Source organism: Rhineura floridana, chromosome 3, assembly GCF_030035675.1.
Source record: "Rhineura floridana isolate rRhiFlo1 chromosome 3, rRhiFlo1.hap2, whole genome shotgun sequence".
Taxonomy (NCBI): Eukaryota; Metazoa; Chordata; class Lepidosauria; order Squamata; family Rhineuridae; genus Rhineura; species Rhineura floridana.
This window is the reverse complement of record NC_084482.1, coordinates 193,907,013-193,929,302: the sequence shown is the minus strand read 5'-3', so window position 1 is coordinate 193,929,302 and position 22,290 is coordinate 193,907,013. Positions and strand designations below refer to the sequence as shown.

The window sequence follows — 22,290 nt, the reverse complement described above, 5'->3', positions numbered from 1 at the left end:
GTGGATTCATTTTCAGGGAATGATGGTATTGCTAGAATTTGTACTCTGCTTTTTCCTCCTGTGAAAGAGGCCCAAAGTTACTAACAATACACAAGTAAAAATACATTTGTTATTATAACATCATCTAAATGACGTTACTAAATAATGTTGTTTTCCCCACTCCTCCCTCCTGTTTTCTCGTGTGTCCTGCCTTTTTAGATTGTGAGCCTGAGAGCAGCCCTAGAAAGAACATTTTGTAAGCTGCTCTGAGTGCTTTTCTGTGGCTAGAGGGTGGGGTATAAATGTATAGAGCCATAGAAGTAAAATCAACTCATAAAATGAGTGGATAAACCAATTCTTAGAAGTGTGTGCGTGTGCGTGCACGTATACAAATCAATAAATGGGAACTAAAACAAAAATGTCTCTCCAGTTCCAGATTTAAAAACAAAACAAAAATCCAAGGAGCACCCCAATGTTAATAACTAGGCTAAGGTTTACCAGCATCTCCTGGCTCTTGCACTGCTGGCACGTTTGATAGCAGTTTTGATCCATTCGCTGCTGTGTATGCAGGAGGTTCCTGGTTCAGCCTCCCCGTCCCCGCGTTAGCGGGTCCACGAAGACCTGGGGGAAATTCCCTCTGAAACCCTGCAAAACCACGGCTAGTTAGGATTAGATGGTCTGACTTATGAAACCCTTCACTTAGGGATCTCTGCAGATCAAGCTGCTGTTTAAACACAGAAGAGCAGGCCAGGCCTTTTTTTCCTACGGTAGGTTGACAACTTTAACTGAGCTGCCATATATCATCATGGCCTTCCCCCTCCCAGAGGCTGTAAAGGAATTCCCTCTTACAGTGCCACCCTTCTGGATTTCTCCCCGCCTAGTTTCGGTTTCGGCCTTTTGCAAGCTTTTGCACAGGCGAGGGGGCAGGCGGTGGCAGAGGTCCAGCAACAGCCGTTGCAAAGTTCCTTTTTAGACCTCCCTCGCAGTGGCAGCCATGGCCGCGGCCGATCCTGCCCGTGCCCTGCAGGAAGAGCTCTTCTGCCCGATCTGCCTGGATTACTTCACCGAGCCGGTGATCCTCAACTGCGAGCACAATTTCTGCCGGGCCTGCATCGTCACCTACTGGAGCGGCTCGGGCGACAGCTTCCCTTGCCCCCAGTGCAGGAAAAGGTCCCACAAAGGGAAACTCCGGCCGAACGCCCAGCTGGGGAAGGTGGCCGAGAGGGCCAAGGAGCTGGCCTCGGTCGCAGCGCCGCGTAAGGGCCCTCCAGGCTCCACTTCTCGGGCCGGCAGCAAGCCGGGAGCCGGCTGGGAAATGTGCAAGCAGCACTCGGAGGCGCTGAAATTATTCTGCCGGGACGACGAGGCGCTGATCTGTGTGGTTTGCGACAGGGCCAAGGAGCACAGAGTTCACACGGTGGTCCCTGTAGAGGAGGCAGCCGAGGAGTACAAGGTAAACACCAGAGTAGTTGGGAGGACCACAGCTGGGCTCCATTTGCTCCAGGGATCTCTATCCACAAGAGATTCCCAATATTTTTGTGAAAAGTCCTCGTTTTGCCTTTGAAGGGGGTGGCGGTGGAGATTTGGGGACGCACTGTTAATGTGCGCAGGGTTTCAGTTTATTCAGCCTCACAGCATCCTTCCCTGTTTCTTTAATCAACCAATTCATTCATTTCAATACATATAAAACGATCCTAGGTTATAACATCTCACCCTATCACAGGACATCACATTTTATCATATCAGTTTTAAGTAGAAAAATCTATATACCATTAAATGTTATTTATAGGGTCCATATCAAGATGTGTTAACTGTATCATAAATCCCTAAAAACAACAATCTAAGATCTTATTCGTGTAGCCTTCCCTGTTTCTAGAGGTGAAATGACTGCGCAGGAGTGAATGAATGCATCTTGACTCTTTAAGTCAGAGGTGGGGAACTCCAGGGGTTGCTGGACTACAGTCCCCATCATCCCTGAGCGTTGGGGCCATGCTGGCAAGGGCTGATGAGAGTTGGAGTCCAACAACATCTGGAGGGCCATGAGTTCCCTCTCTTTGCTGTGTAAGTGTGCATACAAGTCAATCTGCAAAACTATAGTGCACTGCTTCCTTTTAATCAGCCCACACACTTCCTGTTCTGATAGCAAGCCCCAACAGAATAGAGTGTATGGAGATCCTGTTTTACAAGAAGCTAAAGTCTATTCAGTCAGTTGTTTGCGGCGGCGGGGGCAGGGCGTGTAACCACCATCTCATCATCCTAAACTGAAAAGTGATAATAGGATTCTAGCTTTTTTAAAAAAAAGCATGCACCATAACTTCAGTTGAATTGGGGAAAGGGAAGGGAACCACACATAGAGCATACAGTTGCACATGCAGTTCTCCAAATAAGCTAGGTGAGCACATACAGAAACTGCTTTTGCAGGCAGTAATGTTCCCAGGTCAGGGGTGGAGCACTTGATGTCATTGGACTCCCAACTCCCATCAGCCGCAGCCTGCATGGCCAGCCCAGCAATATCTGAGAGGCCTACAAGTTCCCCAACCCTGCCCTAGCTGCATTGGGGTGCAAGCATTGCTGGCTATTTTTCTGTTGAAATCAAAGTAACTGGCAACTCACATCACAAGCCCTTATGTAGTTGAATTTTCTCCATTGGCATTATTTTCAGCTAGGCAAACAGTCATTCAGATTAACAGTATATTCCCATATTTCACTTTCCCACCATCTCCTTTCATAATTGAAGCATTAGAAGAAAATGCAGCATGCAACCATGCATTTGAAACCCTGTGCAGGAAAAAGCCTCTGGGGGCGATTTTGTGGTAGGGAAGCAGTTGGTAGGGAAAGAGCTAAATATCTCTTTTCTCCCACCCCTTCCTCATCTCTCAGCCTCTGCCCCTCCAGTGGATTTTCAGGCTAAAAAAAGGCTCTTTAGCTGTTGTTGTGTTTGCATGCAGGAAGCATGCACTTTGGCCTTTAAAAACTATTCGGGGCAACTGGAGATGGAGGTCTTTACAAATGTCATGCCCCCTGGACTGTGTTGTCAGCTTAAACCAAGGGTGAGGAATCTTTTTCAGACAGAGGGCCACATTCCCTTCTGGGCACTCTTCCAGGGGCCACATGCCAGTGGTGGGTGGAGTCAGAGCAGAGCAGGAATTGTTACTAGATGTCCATTTTTTTTCATTTAGTTGGCTTGCACATAAAAGCCTCTGTACCCTGTATAAGCCCTGACATCTGGATTGAGGAGAAAGTGGTTCAAACGGAGAAGGGGGGACAGGTAGTGAATACAGCCTTGCAAGTGCATCTAACAATTTGCTAGCCTAGCAAAATTCTTACAAGCCTGCCCGCCCACCTCCCGTAAATACATTTATTAAAAAGCAAATTAAAATTAAAAGCTGCTGCTTATGATCCACACCCCACTGTAGCAGAATTCTTATGGGGGGGGGGAAGAAAAAAATACATAGAGCCAGACATCACAGTGTACAGGAGGGAGAGATTTTGTTAAGACTTTTTTTCAGAAAGGCTGGTGGTTTGTAAGAACCCTAAGAATTATTGTGTAATGTGCCTCTACGTTCTATCGTTTCCATCCAATGTCACAAAAATGTCATACCCTTAGTGTTTCAGTGGCTTCCAATCTGAATTTATGTTTTTGGCTCCTTGGTTCAATGTTATGCATCCATTTGTGTCCACTGGGTATCCAAAAGCTAGGACTGGATGTCCATTTGGACACAAAACTGTTATGTAAAAAAATGCCGTGAGGCAAAAGCGGACGGAACAATAAATGTGATTTATTCTACAGTACGCCAGTGTCTAGTTTCCAGGTCACAGACATACACACACCCCTCTCTATCCTCCACTCAGGCCAGCACGAGGCATGATCAGAATTCAAGACCACCTTCCAGTCAGGCACAAACAAGCAAGGAGGGTCAAAGGAGGCCTGGTGGGTGCGGCTTGGGAGCAAGTGGGACCTAGGGAGAGTCCCAAGGGCCAGATAAGAAAGGCCTGGAGGGCCACATTTGGCCCCCACCCCTGGACTGAGGTTCCCTTTCCATAGTTTAACTAGATTAGAACAGTGATTCCCAAGCTTTTTCTCCACACACCACTTAAAAATTGTTGAGGGTTTTAATGATTTTTCTGCCTGTTGTAGCAATAGTCATGCGCTGTGCTGGGTGCCGTATGGTTTTTGTATTTTTATTCCTTCTTTTCTTTTTTTTCTTGTATTATAATGTGCATTTCACAGAATTCAAGTTATAATACAATTAAATACATACAAAAAATAAAGGAAGCAATATACATACAATTAAAAGCCCGATGTTTTGCAAGAGGTCAGTAGATAAACAGTTTTTTATAATTTTTTAATATGCTTATACACGGACTACGGACCACCTGAACGAAGCTTGCAGACCGCTGGTGGTCCACAGACCACAGTTTGGGAACCCCTGGATTAGAAGGATCAGCATGGGTAATTCAATACCTATAGTCGGTGCCAAGTTCCCATACTCCATATTTTATTTGCTCCCTTTACAAAGATTTCTCTTTGGTGGTATGTATGAAATCGATTTGGATGGGAAGGCCCACTGACCATGCGAGTTCCTACTTTCTGCAACCTGAAAGAGATGACACAAGAGCATTAGCCATGTCATATGCTTAAGGCACCTTGTTTGTTTAGATTTGTTGTCTTTACTGTGTATGCTGTTGCTGTGTAAGCTGTGCTTAACATAAAACTTTTTTAAAGACAATCAGACACGCAAAAGTATTTTGCAGCCCCTTACTGCCTTGAGCGGTTGAACATTTCAGGGGCAACTTCGTACAGGGATACTTCTGTTGTGTGAGAAAAGTGTATTGGAATTCTATGGCATGATGTAAAACCTGAATCTCCACACAGAGTGGAGAGGGACAGGGGGAGAGTAGGCAAGCACCCAGACAACACCATTGTTATATGGCATACACACCATACATGTAAAACACATTATTTCCCCCAAAGAATCCTGGGAACTGTAGTTTACTCTTCACAGAGCTACAATCCCCAGCCCCCTTAACAAACTATAGTTCCCAGGATTCTTTGGGGGAAGCATTATGCTTTAAGTGTGTGGTGTGTATGCAGCCCACAGTCTCAAAAGCAGCACCAATTCCCTAAGAACAAGCAGCATGTCTTTGGGCCGCTCTCCTGTCAGCTGTAAACATTCAGGCTTCTGCTTCCTCTGGCTACCTTTCCACTGTTTCTGTTAAACCTAACCAAGTAGTGGGATGCATTGCAAACCCCAGGAAGTAAGTAACCACCAGTCATCAATAGCAATTGAGCCAGTAATGTCTAGCCATTAGTGCCCAACTGAGAATGCATCTTTAGCCGTTAACTAAAGAAAAGCCTCGAGAAAATATCTCCTTGCTTTTCACCAGTGTCTGGTTTGGCATTACAATGTGAGGAGCTGATATTTACTAGACTAAAGAGAGAGCCAGTATGGTGTAGTGCAGTGGTTCCCAACCTTTATGAGCACAGGACCCCCTTTATAAGCTGAACATTTTTTGTGACCCGCTCCCCGCAGGGAGGCAGGCTGACTGCCAGGAAGGAAGGGGGAAAGCAGCCTTTCTTTGCAGGCTTGCTTCTTTTTGCTTCACAAGAAGCCCTCCTCTCATTCTAAGTAAGGGCGTTGCCAGTAGCGGCAGTGCAAGGAGACGGGAATCAGTGATGGTCATCCCCTCTTCTTCCTTGTAGCTCCACCCTCAGCCTCCTTTGGCATCTGCCATGTATTTTATAGGCAGATGCCTGCCCTTAGTGCGCCTGAAAGACACTCTGGCGCTTCAGCAAAAGGCCTCCCCTCTCGTTTGGAGCAAGGGGGAGGCGTCATCTGCAGCGGCAGCGGAAAGCAGACAGTGTCGAGGGAGTGAAGACTTTTTTTAAAAAAATTAATAAATAATTTATTTCTTTACTGTTCACGGCCTCCTCTGGATTACTTCGCGGCCCCCTTGGGGGGCCCGGCCCCCAGGTTGGGAACCACTGGTGTAGTGGTTAAGGCAGCCTTTCCCAACCGGTGTGCCTCCAGATGTTGTTGGACCACAACTCCCATCAGCCTCAGCCATTGGCAATGCTGGCTGAGGCTGATGGGAGTTGTGGTCCAACAACATCTGGAGGCACACCGGTTGGGAAAGGCTGGGTTAAGGTGTTGGACTACAACCTGGCAGACCAGGGTTTGAATCCCCACACAGCCGTGAAGCTCACTGAGTGACCTTGGCCCAGTCACTGCCTCTCAGCCTCAGAGGAAGGCAATGGTAAACCACCTCTGAAAACTGCTTACCATGAAAACCCTATTCATAGGGTCACCATAAGTCAGAATCGACTTGAAGGCAGTCCAAAGAGAGAAAGAGATTCAAACATGCAAAAATAGCACATAATACAGTCAACCAGTGGCGTCGCTAGCGGGAGTGCGGGGGCGTGCGGACCTCCGGTGCGTGCCCTCCCAGGGGCATGGATGAGGTGGCTGGGCTTGCGTGTGCGTGCCTGTGCGCGCGCACGCCTGGCCAGCCACCCTGTCTATGCCCCTGGGAGGACGTGCGCCAGAGGGGCACCCATCCGCAGAAGGCCTGGGAACACCGGCGTGCCTCCCTCGCCCCGCCGACGCTGCTCCCGCTCTCGTCCGCCCGCCTGGCCGCCCACCCACCCGCCTCTGAGGAGGAGTCGGTGCAGCCTTGCCGGGCAACGGCGCACGGCGGGGTGGCTCTGGGTGTCACCCCCCTCATGGTGACACCCGGATGCGGGCCGCACCCTTCGCACCCCAGTAGGGATGCCCCTGTAGTCAACTCAGTAAAATCTTCTCCCTGTCTTTCCATGTTCAGGGATTATATAGACAGGAGGATTACAATTTTGGAGCCGCTGCCACTGTCTGAAGTGGTGCAGTGCAGGAAGGATACCACCATGTGCTTGTAATGCTCACTTGAATTGCCTCGTGTCACAGTCAGCTCTGGTTTTCATACATAGGTGTCAGGGCACAAAGCTCCCAGGAAAGAGTGTACAACATCTAAGAAGGCTTGAGCTTGTATACCTCTCAGCAGAGCCTATGAGCCGCTTAAGTTACTCATGCCTATGCAGGGAGTGGGGATGGATGGATCTGTCCATTGTGGTTCTCTCAGGTTCTCATTTTTCCAATCTTAAAATTCGGTTCTCCACATTTCTGCAGCTGTTTGCAGATTGTTGGGGTTTGGTAAAAAAAAAATCTTCATGAAAATTCTTTAGCATTTTAGTGTAAATTTCTCCTAATAAACACATTTTTGTATGCAGCTCTTGGAGGTCACTGATTCATAGGGTCACCATAAGTCGGAATCGACTTGAAGGCACATAACAACAACAGACAACAAAAACACATTTTTGCAAGCATTTTCTCCTAATATGTTTGTTTCTGTATGCATGTTCACAAATGTATTCATTTTTAAACACATTTTCCCTTAATGTATGCATTTTTGTAAATATTGGTTGGTTGGAGAATTGCATCATAAAATTCGGATAAGTCCAAATTTAGGAGTATGGCTGTGTTTTGGTCAGTAGTGTAGTGGCAAATTCAGAAGTGCAGGGTCTCTTTATGATAGTCCCAGCCATGCCCCCTCATAGCCACACCCCCTTCTAAGATTATACAACCTTCCATGAGCATGAAAAAGGAGTGTGTTAGCTACTGAGAAGAGCCTTTTCAGTGGCTGCCTCACCTCTTTTCACTCTGATTGACTCCAATCAGCAGGTAAGGAAAAGGAAGCATGTTAGAAGACTCTTCTCAGTGACCAAGACACTGCCTTTTTTTGCATATTGGCTTATAGAACGCTGGAGACATTGGGGCCCTGTTCAGACCCTGCTCTCAAAAAGGTAAGGGGTCTAAGACCTCCCGAGATCTTGGATGACCATACCCTGGGTTTCTCTTCTCCCATTTAATAAATCCAGCTTTAAATGTGAACCGGATTGAACTTCTCCCCCATCCGTAGCAGGGAGTCTCTGGCGGAAGACTAGAATGGCCCACTCCCTAAGCCATGAACTCCACCTGTTTGTTGCTTTTGGCAGGAACAGTTTCAACACCACTTGGCCATGCTGAAAAGCGAGAGGGACAGCAGGGAGATCCTTGCAGTAAACCAAGGGAAGAGACTGGAAATGCTGGTGGTAAGTTTCCCTCCCCTGCCGAAGTCGTGTGCTATTTCGGGCTTGAGGGATGGCATCGTGTGTGCAGCACCCCAGAAAGGCACTTGCATCAGGCACGGAGTGTGCATTATCATGCAGCGTGACTGTGTCCATGCCCTAAAGAAGTCTAGGCAAAATCCAGTGCCACTGTGTTTCAGACCTGCGGGGAACATCTCTTCCTGACACCCACTATAGTCCTCAGCCAGACCCTAGACGTGTGCAAAACCCCATCTAACAAGCCCTGAGCTAGACAGGATGACAAATGTGTGGCTGCTGCTTACGGCAGCAGCCCCACATTTTCTCCTCCCCCTCCAATTCTAGGTAATATCTAGTAATACAAAATCCATGGCGTGACATCATTGTATTGTGAGCCTCCCTGCTGCCGCATGTGGCAGACAGCAAAGTGCAGCAAAGGTGGGGGAAGTCACCAAATATCTCCGGTCCCCTTGCAGGCTGCCCACAGGCATCTGGTTCTTATGATATGTAAATACGTTGCTTTACTGGGTGTTGCAGGGTAAATCATAGGGGGGGGGGGCTTGTAGTGGGCCAAGGGTAGCCAGTGGGGTGCCCTCCATAGTAACATAGGAAGCTGCCTTATACTCTGTGCTTGTGGGCTTTCCGTAGGCATCTGGTTGGCTACTGTGAGAACAGATGCTGGATTGGGTGTTGTTATGTATCAGACCATTGGTGTATCTAGCTCAGTACTGTCTGCTCTGGCAGCATCTCTCCAGGGTTTCAGGAAGGGAGTCTCTCCCAGCTTTACCTAGAGATACAAGGGATTGAACCGGGAACCTTTTGCAAGAAAAGCAGGTGCTCTGTCACGGAGCTCCAGCCCTTCCCCAGATGTTGTTGGGCTCCATCTCCCATCAGGCCTAGCCAAAGGAGGGACCGTTACTGGGCTTTCGTGTGCTGCTTTTGCTGCAGCAGTTCCCTACTGGCAAGGAGGCGATTTGCTTTTTCATGTTACCTGCCCTTATCCTTTTGGGAGGAGGTGGGCTGTTTGTGACGCTGTGCTGCGTTCCTCCTCCTGCAGGGTCGCACAGCAGCTGAGAGGCAGCGAACCGCCCGCACGTTCCAGCAGTTACGGGAGACCCTGCAGGACAGGGAGAGCCATATCCTACAGGGGCTGACGAAAGTGACCGACGACCTGAAGGAAATGCAGCAGGAGAACAACAGCAAGGTCCAGCGGGGGATGCCACTTCTACAAGGATTGATAGTTGAGCTGGAGAACAAGTGTCAGCAGCCAGACACTGAGTTTCTCAAGGTAAAAGAGAGGGGGGCAGAGGAGGGAGGTGAAACGGAGGTGAGGCAAACCGTGTGGCTGTGAGTCTAAGGGGTGTGGACGTGGAGACAGTTTAGCTTGTGGCCCTTGCGAGGTAGAAGATAGATACTGGAGGGTTAAAGAGGTAACTGTGTCTGTCTTGCCATATAAAAGTTTTTTCCTGGGTCCCCAGGGTTGGCCCAGGACGTTTTGCTGCCTGAGGTTGAGCAGCAAATAGCATCCCACCCCCAGCTCAAGGGACGTAGTTCCAGTGAAGTTATTTTGGTACCTAAGGCCAAAAATCCCACAACTGCATCCCTCCCTCCCTCCCATTATTTAATTCCCAAAATAATTTCCAGCCTGCCTCATATGTCATCCCAAGGCTACTGTATACATCCTCCTCTCCACCGCACAGGTGAGCCAAGTTCTCCAAATGATCACTTGGGCCACATTCACACCATACATTTATTCCACCATTATTCCACTTTCAAGTGTCATGGCTTCCTCCAAAGAATCATGGGAAATGTAGTTTGGGAAGAATGCTGAGAGTTGTTAGGAGGCTCCTATTCCTCACACAGAGCTACAGTTGTCTGAATGGTTTAGCAGCCAGTCCCTCTTTTCAGGGAACTCTGGCAATTGCAGCTCTGTGAGGGAAATAGGGCGTCTCCTCTCAGCACCCTTCACAAACTATACTTCCCAGGATTCTTTGGGGGGGGGAGCCATGACAGTTTACAATGGAATAAATGTGTGATGTGAACTTGGCCCTAGTCGTGCAGAAGCCCTGCTCATTTCCCTACTTCACAAAAACAGGGAGTCATCATAAGTTTAGTTAGTTTAGTTCAGGGGTGGTTACCCTCCAGACCTTGCAGTCTGGCCTTTGGGACTCTCCCCAGGCTACACCTCTCATTGGTCCTGCTTGGTACCCTCCCTGAGTGTTTTTGCCTGGCTGGACCATGCCCTTTAACTCTAATAATGCTTCTTGCTTGCCTGATGGAGGAGGATAGAGAGGAGGGTGTGAGTACTAGCCTTTGTATAAAAGTGAATTTTTATATTCATTGCTCTGCCCCCTTTTGCCTCTGGCCCCTCCTGCCACTGGCATGTGGCCCCTAGAAGGTTGGCCAGATGGGAATGCGGCCCTCAGGCGCAAAAAGGCTCCCCACCTCCGGTTGAGTTTATTCAATTTATGCATCACTTCACACAACCAAGGCAATTTCCTAGGGGTTCTTCTAGACCATCGCTATTTTGGGGTGGGGTTCAATTATATACCAGCAAATTCAGATTGTAGTGTTATAGCTGATTGGGAGGTCATGTGCAACAAACACCCTTTCCTGAAAGACTGGACTTTTTGCGATAAGGAAAGTGGTGGGGATAATGCACTGGAAAGTGTGGGATAACACTTGCTTTGATGCAACGTCATCTAACCTCCCTGCAAAGAAATCAGGATGAATGCTCAATAAATAGATCATCTGGAAGCATCTAAAGACAATAAAATACAAATTCAATGAGCAAATATGAGAAGTCATTCCTCCACACAGTCGGGCCTCAGTGAGAGCCCAGTTCATACATTACTTGCCTCCCAATAGCTGTACGGAGGAATGTTGAGTTGTGAATTGGGATACTAGGAGGGCTTCTCTTAAAATTCCACTTTCTGACCATTTCTCTCCCTCTCTCCACCTTTTAGGATGTTGGAAGCCTATTGAACAGGTAAGCATAGCTTGGCTCTTTCTACTAACACTGTTTTGGTCTCAATCCTATCCTCATTTACGTGGAAGTTAGCCCCACTGAATTCAATAGGACTGTGTAAACATGGCTTGGATTGTACTGCAAGTTACTAGAGGAGGAGTGGAGAACCTGTGGCCCCCTCCAGATGTTGCTAGAATACAACTCCCATCATCCTTGGCCATTGGCCTGGTGGCCAGGGCTAGTGCTTTTTTTGATTTAAAAAAAACGAGGTGCCGGTACTCATACCTTGATAAGAGTGCAGTGGGTGCCAGCACTAAATGGTTGCCACAGGCAGCAAAAAAATATTTAAATATGGCCAGGGCTGATGGGAGTTTGAGTTCCCCATCATCCTGAGGGCCACAGGCTCCCCAGCCCTGTACCAGGGAGACCTCCGGCACAAAGTCGGGTTGGGCTAGTTCAAATCACCATGGACAGTTCCTTGCGCACACTCACCTTTTCGGCCTTAATGCCCCCCCCGCTCTAAGGTCTGCAGTCTCCCAAGCTGTCCAGGCACCCTTCTTGTTGTCTCCTGCCTTCCTACCAAGAGCACATGCTCTCTCTCTCCCTGGGCACTGTATGAGGGTTGTTCTCAGCTCTTTTTCCCATTTCTTCCAGTAGAGGAAGGCCCATTATGGCAAATGGGGTGTTGCGCCAACAGCCTTGGTCTGCTCTCAGGCCACTTTCACCTGCCTGTCTTCCTATGTACAGCCAGTCCAGGGGGTAGCACTGCCTGCCAGCTTCCTCCTTCATCTCAGTGTTGCCCCTCAGCAGGGGGGAGGATGGGGAGAAAACTAGAAATTGTTGGCTCTGCCTGTCGTTGGCTCTAGCTCCACCTACTGTTGGCCTCTGTACCTTTTGCCTCTGTACTGTTGGCCGCTGTACCTTCTGTACTAGTCCCAGTGGGTATCAGCCACCCTGATTCCTTCTTTCCATAGTGGATCCTCTACCTACAGGAAATTTCCCTTAGGCTCCCGGTTCTTCGCCTGCTGCTAACTCCTTTTTTTATGGGTATATATACACAGTATACTTAAATAAATGCACATGATTTCCGATAACTAAATCCAGCCACTCTTCTTTATATATATTTCCACAATATAGAAAAAGTGCATAATTCATTTCATTCTCAAAGCATAAAGCAAAACATTTTGCAACTGAAATTGCTCCTAAAATTGCATATGGTTGTATGGAGTCCTTCAAATTCCATAAAATTCAAATTCTTCAGATTCAATAAATTTATCATCAGTTTGCCTGCCTTCCCTAACTTTCACAAAATTAGTTGATTTGTTCATATACACCAGAGTTGCTGGACTACAACTCCCATCATCCCTGGCCATTGGCCATGCTTGCTGGGGCTGATGGGAATTGTAGTTCAGCAACATCTAGAGGGCCAAAGGTTCCCCACACCTGACCAAATGTATGTCTCTTAGGTCACATCTACCCATACGTTTAAAGCACATGGGCTTCCCCCAAAGAATCTTAGGGGCTGTAGTTTACCCCTCGCAGAGCTACAATTCCCAGCAGCCATAACAAACTTCATTTCCCAGGATTATTTACCTTGGATGTGAACCTAGTTGTCTGAATCCATCCGTAGTTTCTGACAAACAAGAAGAGTGCCCAGCTGTCACCTGATAGCTCTTCTGCATTCTCTCTCTCTGTGTGTGTGTCCCTCAATCACTGTAGGTGCAAAAATTGGAACTTTCCAAAATGGTCACCAGTGTCCACCACAGAACAGGAAGAGAGAATTTCCCATTTCTCCCGGAAGAAGACAGCCCTATGGGAGCATATGACTGAGATGCGAGGTTAGTACTTACAGTAGTGCTAACTTTTTCACACAGTGCCAGGTAAACTATGGTATTTGCTCTCACAAGATCTAGTGATGGCCACCAACTTGGATAGTTTTAAAAGAAGATTAGTCAAATTCATGGAGGAAAAGGCTATCAGTGGCTACTAGCCATGCTAGCTGTGTTCTCCTGTCACTGTTGGAGGCAATTTGCCTCTGAATTTCAGTTGCTGGGAACCTCAAGCAGGGAGAGGTGCTGTTTCACTCAGGTCCTGCCTGTGGGCTTCCCCTGGGCATCCAGTTGCCTTCTTATGTTCTTAGTAGTATTAATGGTGTTATATCAATTATATCCTAGACATGAAACTTCAAGGAAGGCGTAGTAGTAAAGCCTCCCATTTTTTTCCACAAAGTTCATTGAATAAGTTCAGGAAGAATTGGGTTTTTAGGGTAAAGTGGAGTGGTCAGGAGAAGGTGTGTGGAGACAAAGGGGTGCCAGGAATCATTATACCATTGTTAGTGTTGGTGGAGAGTTCATAAATGGACAGTTTACAGATAGCTTTATGCCCCACTTTTTTGTGTGCCTTCTATTTATTTATTTCTAACAGCTAACTTATAAACAACTCTTAACAAGTGCGGAACTGCTGGCACTTCATTCATCTGATTTCACAAACATCATGTTGTCAGTTTGGAAGGATTAAATAGGAGTGTTAACAAGGCCAGAATGACTCTAAATGTACCTTCAGCATAATGCTAAACCATGATTAACTTACACCTTGGTTTATTATGTCACAGAACAGCTAAAAGCACCCGTAAGAGCACCTGAGCCTTGGGAGCAGTTTGAATTTTTTGCTGCCCTTCACTTATGGCTCTGTAGCTTTTGGGTGGTGACAACTCCTTAAGTTAAGGAGGTCCAGATTTGCATGTAAAGCTAAGTTATGGTTAACTGACGTTTAAAAACCAACTGCAAGCCTTGGTTAATGAATGACCTTTAACTGTCATTAATAAACCATGGTTAAGCTGCCGGGCTAGGTTTCACACATAATGCTAAGCCTTGATTTAACAAACCATGGTTTAGCGTGATATGAAAACCAGAAAAGTCAGATCTTCTGCTAGGGAAATTACAGGTAAATGGCACAGTATAGCTAGGAGATACCTGGAAAAGATAACTCATTCTTTCTCCTCACCCATTCCTTCAGCTAGAGAGAGGAGGCAAGCTAGCTGTGAGTGGAAAACAACAGAAGCCCTTTGGGAGAAAGAGGGCAGTTGGTGAGCAGGACAAGGAAACAGGCAGTACCTTTTGGTGGGACTTTGTCCCTCTGGAAGTCTGATGTGGAGCAGTGGATTTTGCTGCTGGAATGTTTGAGCTGTTTGCCTCCACCTATGCTCAACCTGTAGATACGTATATAAATGCAAACATTACAAAACACCAGTAAGATTCCATTATCCTCCTTTCAGTGGAACCCAAACCCAGGTAAGCACTGCCCCGCTGGAACCCCTCATCACTCAGAGAAGTGGGGCAAACATAACAGTACTAATGGGAGCAGGTAGTTTCTCCCTCCAAATATCTTCCAATCTGTTCATGCACATCATATGTGATGCAGATAGAGGCACATGCTCCACAAATCGAATGTGTTAAGCCTGTTCTCCGTATTTTTAAACATTTTTCTTAATACAGAGATCGTGACCTTGGATCCCGATTCAGCTCATCCCAGACTTGCAATTTCAGCTGACCGGAGGACTGTGAGCCGCAGGGACACTTTTCCAGCTCACCAGAACACTTCTAAAAGATTTTACCCGTCTTTCTGTGTGCTGGGTTCCGAGGGCTTCACAGGTGGCCGTCATCACTGGCTGGTGGATGTGAATGGCCGCTGTGGTTGGGCCCTGGGTGTTGCTCAAGAGTCTGTGGAAAGGAAGAGGCCAATGGTACTTGAGCCAGAGCATGGAGTTTGGGCCGTGGAGCTGGGCCCTTATGAGCTCCTTCCTGCAGCACCAGCATCTGGGGCAAAGCCAGAGGCGAAAACCCGCAGGGTTCTTGTTAGCTTGGACTATGAAGCAGGGTGGGTGACCTTCTCTGACACCTGTAACTCAGAACCTCTCTTCACCTTCAGGGCCTCCTTCAGAGAGAAGCTCTACCCTTTCTTTTGGCTGTGGTCCCCTGAGGCCTCGATCACACTGTGTCCCTGACACAAGTGAGGGGTGGGACAGAATGGGATACCTTCACTTGATCTCCGTCTTCTGCCTTGGAGTGAGAAGAGAAGAAAAGAACTTTCACTGATTTACCCAGTCTCATCAAACTTTGGATCAAATTAAAGCCTGGAGGCTTCCATCGTCTTAGGGTGGGACTCTATCAGGGGTTGGCATCATGGTGCCCTCCAGATCTTATGGACTACCATTATCCCTGGTCAGTTGGAGCCATGGGCTCCTGCTGGGAGGAAGGGCGGGATATAAATCAAATAATAATAATAATAATTAGCCATACTGGCAGGGGCTGATGGGAGCTGTAGTCCAAAACGTCTGGAAGACACCACATTGACTACCCCTGGGTCTATAGGAGGGATGAGGAACTTGTGGGCCCTCTAGATGCTGTCGGACTCTTACCTCCCATTAGCCCTGGCCAGCATGGCCAATGGCCAGGGTGACAGGAGTTGTAATCCAGCAACATCTGGAGGATCATATATTACCAAGCCTTCATTTGCCGAGATGATGTGGTGCAATGGTTAGAGTGTTGGACGTAGATTGGGGAGGCTGAGGTTCACTCCACCCTACAGTCACAAAGTGCACTGGATAACCTAGAGCCAGTCACTTTCTCTCTGCCTAATTTACCTCACAGGATTATTTCAGTTCTTTAGCTCAAGGGCAGTGGTCAAGGAAGATGGGAATTATGGTCCAACAGCATTGGGAGGGCACCAGGTCCCCCATTGCTGCTTCAGAGGACGGATGGGATGGAAATGGAATAAATGCAAAGGTTGCCAAGAAGGATCAGTGTAGGGTGACAGGGGCAGCTCCCTATCTCATCCTGTGCTTGCAGTTTGTCTCCGGCAAATGCTCCCTAATGGCGTTTTCCCTCAGCTGTGGAAAAAGTAATGTAAAATGGGTTGTGGTGGAGAGGAGGGTTAAGCAATACTTATCAATGTTGATTTTCCCCAGCGAGTGGGAAGGAAGGCTTTTGGGCCGAAAGTTTTGGCAAACAAGGAAAAACACAAGTTTGGGGATGCTGTGTTTGCCTTGTAACATTTAGCTCCACTCTTAGGCTTAAATTACTTGTATCTGGTCCCTTATTAATGATTACATTACTATTTTTGTTATTTTGCTGGTTGGGGAAGAAGCTGCAGCGAAGCCAAGAGATGGCAGAGCCTCTGCTCCTCTTTTTCTTTCTCCATAGTCCCCTGACCTCGAATCCTGGGCTGTTTAAGCTTCTGAACTCCAAGAGCACTTCATTAAGGCCACATTCACACCATACATTTATTCCACTATTATTGCACTTTAAACAGTCATGGCTTCCCCCAAAGAATCCTGGGAAGTGTAGTATGTGAAGGGTGCTAAAAGTTGTTAGGAGACTCCAATTCCCCCCACAGAGCAGCAGTTTCCAGAGTTCTCTGGGAAGAGGGACTGACTGTTAAGACAATCTGGCAGTTGTAGCTCTGTGAGGGGAAAAGGGTTCTCCCAACAACTCCCAGCATCCTTCACAAGCTTACCCTTCTTAATGCAGCCTAGGTTTTGGCAGTAGCAGTACTCTCCCCTTCTCTTGGCTGGCCTGACTGAGGCGGTGTACACAATACATTTAATCCACATATCCCCACCACCACCAAGAATCCTGGGAAATAGTTTGTCAAGGGTGCTAGAAACTGTAGTTTACTGTAGCACTGTGAGGTATAAACTACAATTCCTAGGATTCTTGCTGTGTGTGTGTGGGTGCTTTAAATGTATGGTGTGCAAGCAACATGAGTTATAGTAGCCCTGGCTCCTGGAGAGGTTGTTCAGGGCCTCCTTAAAGAGACAATCACAGGAAAAGCCATTCTACCCAAGGTGATCCCCTGTGGATCTTTACAATCTGTAATTTGCCAAGACAGCCAGTAGGATGCAGCATTGCCATGAAAAGAGAATCTGCATCCCAGACTGTCAAGGCACTGTCTCTTAAATGCTGCTGTCTCATTTCCACCCAATCCAATTTTAATTCTTTATTTGTTATCTTGGTCTCTCATTTCCGTGGTAAGATGCCACGTTGACTTCTGAATCAAATACGATGATTACGCATGCTCACCTTTTTTGGACAGCAAATGCTCCAAAATAGGCAAACAATGGCGGTATAGGAAATGGTTTCTGTGCCAACTGATTGTACATGATGACCGGGTAATGACTTTATGAAAGACTGCACCTAAAGAGGTGTGTTTGGGAGGTTGCTTGATTCAGTTCAGGACAAGGTGTCTATCCTTTTAATAATTGCGTAGTAGAGAGAACAAGTTCCTGCAACAAAATGTCACAGTGTGGGGTGCTCACCATACATATAAAGCACTCCTATACTTCTATAAATAGTCACTGCTTCCCCCCTAAAGAATCTTGGTAATTGTAGTTTGTTAAGGGTGCTGAGAGTTGTTAGGAGACCCCTTTTCCCTCTCACAGAAGTACAATTTCCAGAGTTCCCTGGGAAGAGGGATTGATTGTTAAACCATTCTGGGAACTGTTTAAAGTGGTATAAGAGTGTATATACGAAGAGCCCTGCTGGATCGGGTGAGTGGCCCATCTAGTCCAGCATCTTGTTTTCTCAGTGGCCAACCAGATGCCTCTGGGAAGCCCATAAGCAGGACCTGAGCGCAAGAGCACTCTCCCCTCCTGCAGTTTCCAGCAACTGGTGTTCAGAAGCACTCTGACCATTGGGTCAGAGTATAGCCATCATGACTAGTAGCCACTGATAGCCATCTCCATGTATTTGTCTAATCCTCTTTTAAAGCCATCCACGTTGGTGGCCATCACTGCTTTACATGTATTTGGCTCCTCTCCAGGATTCCAGCCACTCAGTGCCTCTGAATACCGGCTTCCTGAGGAAGGACAGTGGGGGAAACGCTATTGCACTCATGTCCTGCCTGCAAAGGTGTGCTTTGCATTGGGATCCGGTTGGCCACTGAGCAAAACAGGATGCCTGACCGGGCAAGCTTTTGGTTTGATCCTGCAGAGATCTTCTGTCTTCTTGGTCCCCTTCCCCATTATTTAAAAAAAAAAAAAAACCAAAAAAGTTGGTCGGTATTCCCTGGTCACTGAACACTTCCATTTCTAATTGGACAATTTTTGGGGTTCCACCTCCACTCCATAGGGCTTCCCCCCTCACTTTAAATATTTTCTTGTACTTCTGCAAACCTTCGGCTTTTCCTATACTTGCATGTGAAGTGCCTTTTTTGATCGATGAGCAACAATAGCCACACAGCCTGAATGTTGTAAACAGAAGGAATGATTCTGACAGGTGCAGCTTCTCTCATCTTACTGCTAATGTGGGAGAAGTATTTATTAGATTTATATCCCGCCCTTTCTCCCAGTAGGAGCCCAGGGTGGCAAACAAAAGCACTAAAAACACTTTAAAACATCATAAAAACAGACTATAAAATATATTAAAACAAAACATTTAAAAACATTTTTAAAGCTTTAGAAACATTTTTTTAAAAATAAGAAAATGCTTTAAAAACATCTTAAAAAGCAATTCCAACACAGATGCAGACTGGGATAAGGTCTCTACGTAAAAGGCTTGTTGAAAGAGGAAGGTCTTCAGTAGGAGCTGAAAAACAACAGAGATGGCATTTGTTTAATATTTAAGGGGAGGGAATTCCAAAGGGTAGACGCCACTACACTAAAGGTCCGTTTCCTATGTTGTGCAGAGCAGAAATCCTGATAAGATGGTATCTGCAGGAGGCCCCCACCTGCAGAGAGCAGTGATTGACTTGGTATATAAGGGATAAGACAATATTTCAGGTATCCTGGTCCCAAGCTGTAGAGGGCTTTATATACCAAAACTAGAACCTTGAACTTGGCCCAGTAGCTAATAGGTAGCCAATGCAATTCTTTCAGCAGCGGGGTGACGTTGATGATACCTTGCCCCAGTGAGCAGTCTCGCTGCCACATTTTGCACCAGCTGCAGCTTCTGCACCAACCTCAATGATAACCCCACATAGAATGCATTACAGTAATCCAGCCTGGAGATTACCTGTGCATGGACAAAAGTGGTCAGTCTATGCCAGTCCAGAAACGGCTGCAGGTATCTTGCCAGCCAAACCTGGTAAAAGGCACTGCTAGCCACTGAGGTCACCTGGGCCTCTAGCAACAAAGATGGATCCAGGAGCAACCCCAGACTATGGACCTGCTCTTTCAGAGGGAGTATGACCCCATCCAAAGCAGGCATCTGACCAACTATCTGAACTCAGGAACCACCAACCCACAGCATCTCCATCTTGCTAGGATTCAGACTCAGTTTATTGGCCCTCATCCAGCCCGGCACCGGTCCAGGGCTTGCACAGGCTCTCCTGATTCAGATGTTACAGAGAAATAGAGCTGGGTATCGTCAGTGTACTGCTTACACCTTGCCCCAAATCTCCTGATGACCACTCCCAAGGGCTTCATATAGATGTTAAACAGCATAGGGGACAAGATGGTACCCTGCGGCACCCCACAGCACAACTGCCAGGGGGCCAAAAGACAATCATCCAATGCTATTATCTAAAAATGATCTTGGAGATAGGATGGGAACCACTCTAAAACAGTGTCTCCAATACCCATCTCACCAAGTCAGCCCAGAAAGATACCATGGTCAATGGTATCAAAAGCCGCTGAGAAATCAAGTAAGAATAACAGAGTCACACTCCCCTGTCCTCCCACTAAAGGTCATCCATCAGGGCAACCAAGGTCAATTCAGTCCCATAACCAGGCCTGAACCCAGATTGGAACAGGGCAAGATAATCTGTTTCATCCAAGAGTACTTGCAATTGCTGTGCCACAACCCTCTCCATCACCTTCCCTAAAAAGGGGGTATTTGCAACTGGGCGGTAGTTGTCACAAACCAATGGGTCCAGGGTGGGCTTTTTCAAGAGCGGTCGGATCACTGCCTCTTTCAGGACATCTGGGACCACACCCTCCTGCAAAGATGCATTCACCACACCCTGGATCCACTTGGTCATACTCCCTCAGCAAGCTTTTATAAGCCAAGAAGGGCAAGGGTCGAGAGGGCATGTTGCTGGCCACATCATCACAAGCACCTTGTTGACATCATCAGGCGGCATCAATTGAAACTGTTCCCAATAAGTTGCAGCAGACGTTGCACTGGAAACTTCAGTGGGGATTACAGTAGGTGTGGATGGGCATTAAGATTGCTACATAGGTGAGCAACTTTACCCTCAAAGTGCCTTGCAAACAATTCACAATGGGCCTCCAAAGGTTCTAAAACTCCCATTTCCTGGAGCTGATGTCAGCAAATCTCTGACAATATGGAAAAGCTCCACTGGACGGCTAATTGAGGATGTGATGGTGGCAGAGAGGGCCTTCTTTGCCACACTCACCGCTGCACAATAGACACAGGATGTTTTACTTGTGCCCAATAAGCTTCACAGCACGTCTTCCGCCATTTGCGCTGTAGCCATCATCCAGCCTGCTTCATTGCCCTTAGCTCACTGGTGTACCAAGGTGCACTCTAGGCTCTACAATGCTGGAGAGGGCTATCGGAGGCAACTGTGTCAAGTGCATGACGTGCCTCACTGTTCTACAGAGTGACAAGGGCTTCAACAGGGTCATCTACTGGGAACTCCCCCAGGGCATTCAGGAATCCTGTAGATTCCATTAGTCTCTGGGGGCAGACTATCTTAATCTGTCCACCACCCCTTCAGAGGAGAATCGGAGTCATAAGTCTAAACTTCACCAGGAAGTGGTCTGACCATGACAATGGGGTGACATCCACCCCCTTTATGTCCAGACCACCCCTTTCTCCATCTGGAGCAAAAACCAAGTCAAGGGTGCGCCCTGCTCTATGTGTTGGGCTCGTGACAACTTAAGACAGCCCCATAGTCATCATGGAGACCATGAAGTCCTGAGCTGGAACACTAGAGGCAGCCTCAGCTTGGACGCTGAAATCACCCAGGATTATTGTTCTGGGCTCCTCCAATACTACAGCTGAGATGGCCTCTGCCAGCTTGGTCAGAGAAGTTGCCGAGTAACAGGGTGGACGGTACACCAGCAGCAGCCCTAGTTTACTGTCTCCTGGGCCCAACACCAGATGCAGGCGCGCACAGCCAGCTCCAAAACAAAGTGGTTTCCTGGTGCCAGAGGTGGAAGTTCTGTAGACCACAGCAACTCCCCCCCCCTGCAGCCTGTGCTGGTGTTGCACTGGGTACCCAGCTGGGCAAAGATGGGTCAGAACAACTCCTCCCAGCGCCCTCACCCTCAGGACTCCCTAAGAGGTTCCCAAAGGGGCAACCCCTCTGGTGGCAGACCCACCGCCCAAGAGAAGCCAGTGTTTTATGCCCCCTTACCCAGCCAGGAGCTGATGCAAGAGGCTGCAAGATTGTTTGGAGCCTTTCTCTGGAGCCATGGTCAGGGAGGGAGTCCCAGTCCTTGCAGCACTTTCCAGGGACTTCAGCTGTCTCAAGAGACAGCAACCCAGAGAAGCGAGCAAGGGAGCAAGCACCCAGATGCTCCAATACTCACTCCCAGGGCAGGTCTTCTCCAGTGCCCCAGTGCTGCAGCTATTCCCCTACTAGCTACCCAAAAGTCCTACCCAAAATCTGCTACTTGTGTTCAAATATTCAAGTACTCCGCCCATATGACCCAACAAAATAATTTGTACATTCTGAGTGGGGGTTTGCTTTGAAACATGACCAATACTTGACCACTGTCATACACACTATGGTAACTTCCCATTTGACCTACTGTAACATGGGTTGTCTTTGAAGAACATCTGGACATTTTAGTAGCTGCTTCAGAATATGGCGACCCACTTATTTACCATTGTTAGCCACAGAGAGCCTGTTACTCTGATCTTTATGTAGGATCCTACTCTGGTTTCCAGTTAGTTTCTTGACTCAAGGAACTGGTTCTAACCTTTAAAATCCTAGACCAGGTTGGCTGTCAGCCACAGCAAGCATGGCCAGTGACCAGGGCTGATGGGAGTTGTAATTCAGCAAAATCTGGAGGCCCAAGGGTTCCCCACACCTGCCCAAGACCACATAGGTCCTTGGTATTTTAGGGATGCATCATTCCATGTGCTCAGCTCCACGGAGTTCCCAGACCTTTGGAAGTAAAACTGGTAAGTGCGAAGAGCAGGGCCTTTTTAGTGATGGTGCCCACCATATGGAATGCATTGTCAGGACCCCTCATGCATAGCTTTTTGAAAGCTCACTAAAGCTTTTTGATTTCACAATGCATTTGAGACGACTA

The 22,290-nt window shown here is 47.5% G+C and overlaps 1 protein-coding gene across 1 annotated transcript; it reads left to right on the top strand.

Annotated features, from left to right (window-relative positions):
- Nucleotides 1-760: 760 nt before the first annotated feature.
- On the top strand, nucleotides 761-17,440 carry LOC133380936 (E3 ubiquitin-protein ligase TRIM39-like). The gene is made up of 6 exons (XM_061619179.1): nucleotides 761-1,432; nucleotides 8,009-8,104; nucleotides 9,156-9,386; nucleotides 11,065-11,087; nucleotides 12,786-12,904; nucleotides 14,561-17,440. The coding sequence occupies exons 1-6, from the start codon at nucleotides 974-976 to the stop codon at nucleotides 15,067-15,069; spliced, it is 1,437 nt and encodes a 478-aa protein (XP_061475163.1). The 5' UTR covers nucleotides 761-973; the 3' UTR covers nucleotides 15,070-17,440.
- Nucleotides 17,441-22,290: the final 4,850 nt, after the last annotated feature.